At 38.4% G+C, this 4,132-nt stretch overlaps 1 protein-coding gene across 4 annotated transcripts; it reads left to right on the plus strand.

The window, feature by feature from the left end:
- The first annotated feature begins 289 nt into the window (after positions 1-289).
- LOC107274976 (modular serine protease) lies at positions 290-3,556 on the plus strand. Of its 4 annotated transcripts, none has more exons than XM_015754675.2 (10): positions 290-353; positions 701-860; positions 920-1,107; positions 1,176-1,392; positions 1,605-1,724; positions 1,785-2,113; positions 2,172-2,432; positions 2,476-2,916; positions 2,978-3,279; positions 3,353-3,556. In XM_015754675.2, the coding sequence occupies exons 1-10, from the start codon at positions 317-319 to the stop codon at positions 3,467-3,469; spliced, it is 2,172 nt and encodes a 723-aa protein (XP_015610161.1). In that variant the 5' UTR covers positions 290-316; the 3' UTR covers positions 3,470-3,556. The 4 variants fall into 4 exon arrangements, with proteins under 4 accessions (XP_015610161.1, XP_024947776.1, XP_024947733.1 ...); XM_025092008.1 differs by having other exon boundaries at positions 2,491-2,916; XM_025091965.1 differs by having other exon boundaries at positions 2,172-2,423.
- Positions 3,557-4,132: the final 576 nt, after the last annotated feature.

Consider the following 4,132-nt stretch of genomic DNA (forward strand, 5'->3'; position numbering starts at 1 on the left):
GAAATATACAAAAATTCAAGTGTTGCACTTCAATTGGACGTTACTGTATGTATACGTTATTACCGTTGAACACGTTAAGTATATTTAAATGATAATTTCAGTAGTACAAAAGATATCACTAATTCGAGATAACGCTAAGTTTTATACTTAACATAATGAATGACATTTTCAGTAAAATTACATTATCATGAGAATACTGTGATAATTACCTATTCCCTACAGAATTCTCAACGGATGATGCAATGAATAATTCTACTCCATTATGATTTCCGTATATAAATGCACATCTTATATTCATAATGTAGTACATAGAAAGATGTATACACTTCTAATTTTTTTCTACACAACTTTAGGTATCCATTTTTATTTCTCTATCAAAATTCGTATCACCTACAAAGTCACGATTCGTTCCTGGTAAAAAGTCGATATCATATCAAATTTCTATAAGCTCCAAGAATCAAATATTGCACAAGCACACTCAAACACTCAATATCACGAGTCATAACGTATAGATTCAAAAGACCTTAGACACGTAGGACCACGTAACGTTCTTACTTCGAGTCTCTTATCTAATCCTACACCAAAAAATTTACCAGCAGATGGACGGATTCCGCAACTGCGTCAATATTTGCTGATAACCAATGACATTCGACATTGACAATATTACAAGAAATGTATAATTTTCCTTGACTCGCCACAGGCTACGAGAACGTCTCAGTATATGGAGAAATTGCAAAACCTGAAGTACAGCACTTCATTTGCGTCGATGGATCCAGAATATCACTTAGCGACGTATGCAATGGAAAACCGGAATGCCCAGATTCTTCGGACGAACTTAGAAAGCTGTGCCAGCACGTTGTGTAAGAGACAAAGATTAGTATTTTCTTTTAAATTTACCAAAGTCAAAGTATCTTTTCAGGTGTCCAACTTCTATGTATCGCTGTGCCTACGGTGCTTGCGTTTCCCGAGATTCCAGGTGCGATGGTCTTCAGGATTGTACTGATGGCAGCGACGAGCTCCATTGCCAAGTAACTGAAATTTGCTCGGATCGTGAATTTCAGTGTGTCAATTCTACCGAGTGCATTAGTCTGTCAAAAATCTGCAATGGTAAGATGATTGCATCGCAAGTATCCTGACACTAACTTCACTTATTCATTGACCCGATTTAACAACAGGATATCCAGACTGTTTGGATAGTAGCGATGAAAGCAGTATACTGTGTAACGAATATCCTTGTCCTATGCACACGTATCATTGCCTCTATGGAGGATGCGTACACCAGGAAGTAATATGTGATGGTATCAAGGATTGCATTGATGGCTCGGATGAGAATGATGCAGTGTGTGCAGCAATCAACTGTGTGGGAGATGAGTGTCAAAATTATAAATGCAGGTTAGAATAATAGACAATCACATATACTTAATAGGTCTGTTCTCGTTACCTAGGCTATCTGCATTTTTCAAAAAGTGCAATTTCTTATTGGATAATATTTCTAAGTAACCAATGAGAATCTACACTTTTTTAAAAGTGCAGACAGTGTAGGTAACGAGAACAGACCTATTGATTGAAATCAAAATTTGGTAAAAAATTATTTTAAATTACAGAGACGGAGAATTCAGCTGTGACAGCCAAGGACAGTGTTTACCAGAAAGTAAAGTTTGCGATGGAGTCCATCAGTGTAGAGACGGTTCTGATGAGAATTCGAAAATGTGCAAGTCGCGGGAGTAAGTACAAATTTTGTTTATTTTTTTCTCTACAATTATATTAATTAAAATGTACACAAGTTGTCCGCAGGATTGGTTCAGATGTGCGTACGGTGGATGCATTTCGAAGAATCTTACGTGCAATCTACAGCCCAACTGTTATGACTGGAGCGACGAAGAGGAGACAATCTGCGGCGTGTCTTTACCAGAGGGAGCTTGTCGTTTACCTCCAGCCCAACCAGGAACACATTATACCGTTGTAAATTGTCCCGAGTGTCGACCTGGTGACGTTGTGGCAGAACTGACACGATTGGACTATACGTGTGACGTGGAGGGTTCGTTGGAAGGTTCTAGTAGCATTTATTGTCAAGATAATACGTGGCTTCCATCCGTCCCTACTTGTCCCACAGGTATAATATTTTTTAGAATATTTTTGTGATCTAGATCTAATTATATCTTTATCGCAAGGTACCGACACGATAACGTGTCCCCCGGTGGAATCGGGGGGTGTAATTAAACGCTGTGAAGCAAAGTGGGGACCTCATCAAGGTTGGATCTCGTGTGAGTCACCGGTTCCAGTTGGTACGCAAGTCACTTTAGAATGTCCAGCTTATTACGAACGCGTGAAGGGCGTTACTAGGGTCACGTGTCTTCACGATGGTACCTGGAGCCAGTTGCCATTGAGCTGTAATCCAATTTGCGGAAGAAGAGAATCTTCAGGTTTCAGTTGTAATTGAGATAAAGTATGACTAAATTATTTTCTCTCTAATAGTTAATATTATTTTAGTTGCTGCGTTGATAGTCAAAGGCTGGGAAGTAGTACCTGATGAATCTTTACCATGGCATGCTACATTATTTTCTCACGATGATGGGAAATGGGACTTCTTCTGCGGCGGTACTCTGATAGCAGAGCGCGTTGTACTTACTGCTGGTCATTGCGTATGGAAGACGTCAGTGGATACCATTAAAGTAGCTTTAGCTGCTTATTCGAGTAATTTCAGTAATCTAGGAGGAGATGCTCAAATTCTGAACGTGGAAAGGATTGAGGTACAGGATTCGTATCAGGATCACGAAGGAAATTATGGCTCGGACTTAGCGCTATTGATTCTCAATAAACCACCTGTTATCAACTCCGTTATTAGTCCGGCCTGTATAGACTGGATAAACACGCAGGATGTATCTCAGAGAATTGGTGACATTGGATTAGTTACTGGTAATAAATTATATTTATACTTATTTGATAACAGCATTAATAAAAAGTACTATTAACGCAGGCATGGGAGTTACGGAGAACGACACGTATAGTTCCATTTTGAGAGTAACGACAGTTCAATTAGTCTCCGATGAGATGTGTCGTGAGAAGCAAAAAAGAGATTTTCGAAAATACTTGACCTACACTTCCTTTTGTGCTGGTTGGGGCAATGGAACTAGTGTTTGTAATGGAGACAGTGGAGGTGGTTTAGTTTTGCAAAAGCCAAATTCAACATTTTGGGAAGTTCATGGTGTAGTGTCTATCAGTCCTCGTCGACCTGGAACAAGTTTTTGTGATCCGATGTTTTATACAGTTTTTACAAAGGTAACGCCAATTTTTATATCGCACGGGAAACTTTGACAATTGAATAATACACAATGATATTGTACAATTACAGGTTTCAGTATACCGTACGTGGATCAAGCAAATCTTAAACACAGTTGCAATCGTTGGACCACCCGATATGAAGCTGAAACCAAATACGGATATCGTGAACATGGATTCAGTAGTTTGATTGATATTAATAAATAAGTTCAAACTAAACAGATCGTCTCTTATTTATTTAATATCAACAAATAAAACACTTATTGCGTAATATCTATACAATTTTATTACTTTCTTGCAAAAAGACCTTGAAGAGTTTATTAATGTCTAATAATGTCAGTAATTCACACTAGTTCGACAAAATCAGGACACAGGAAGAGCACTGACTTGGGTGTAAAAAACCAGATATCTCTGTTTTATATTTGTTAAAAATTTTCATAGGTTAAGTGTCTCTTTGTATTAAAGGGGTTATCGCGAGATAATGAAGGCGTAAGAAGTTCAGTGATAATTGTACAAGAAGGCTCGGACGTTCAAAATGTTCCAGAATCCATCGAAATTCTAGAATTCACGGGTCACGATAATATTAGCATAACACCAAGTTACATGGAGTTCAGAGATGCCAGTGAAGGAACCACATATCGCCAATTAATGATTATTCAAAATACAGGCAACAAGCCAGCTCTTATTAGAATCTGCGCACCAAATTCTATAGTGAGTTTACCTTTATTCTCCACCGTTGCCATAATCCCGAGCCCCATAAACTCCTTTTGCAGGCTTTTAAAATTCGGACTCTAGAAAGCGGAGTACTGCTGAGTCCTGGTTTAACTATTTCAAGACAGGTCGAATATTCTTA

The sequence above is a fragment of the Cephus cinctus genome, unplaced genomic scaffold, assembly GCF_000341935.2.
Source record: "Cephus cinctus unplaced genomic scaffold, Ccin1 Ccin1_contig_4035841, whole genome shotgun sequence".
Classification (NCBI taxonomy): Eukaryota; Metazoa; Arthropoda; class Insecta; order Hymenoptera; family Cephidae; genus Cephus; species Cephus cinctus.

Bases quoted from the DNA above. Each gene is read 5' to 3' on its own strand.
- LOC107274976 (XM_015754675.2), top strand. From the start codon at position 317: ATGTATACACTTCTAATTTTTTTCTACACAACTTTAG. The intron at 861-919 runs GTAAGAGACAAA...GTATCTTTTCAG, and splicing joins AAGCTGTGCCAGCACGTTGT to GTGTCCAACTTCTATGTATC. The intron at 1,725-1,784 runs GTAAGTACAAAT...AATGTACACAAG, and splicing joins AAAATGTGCAAGTCGCGGGA to TTGTCCGCAGGATTGGTTCA.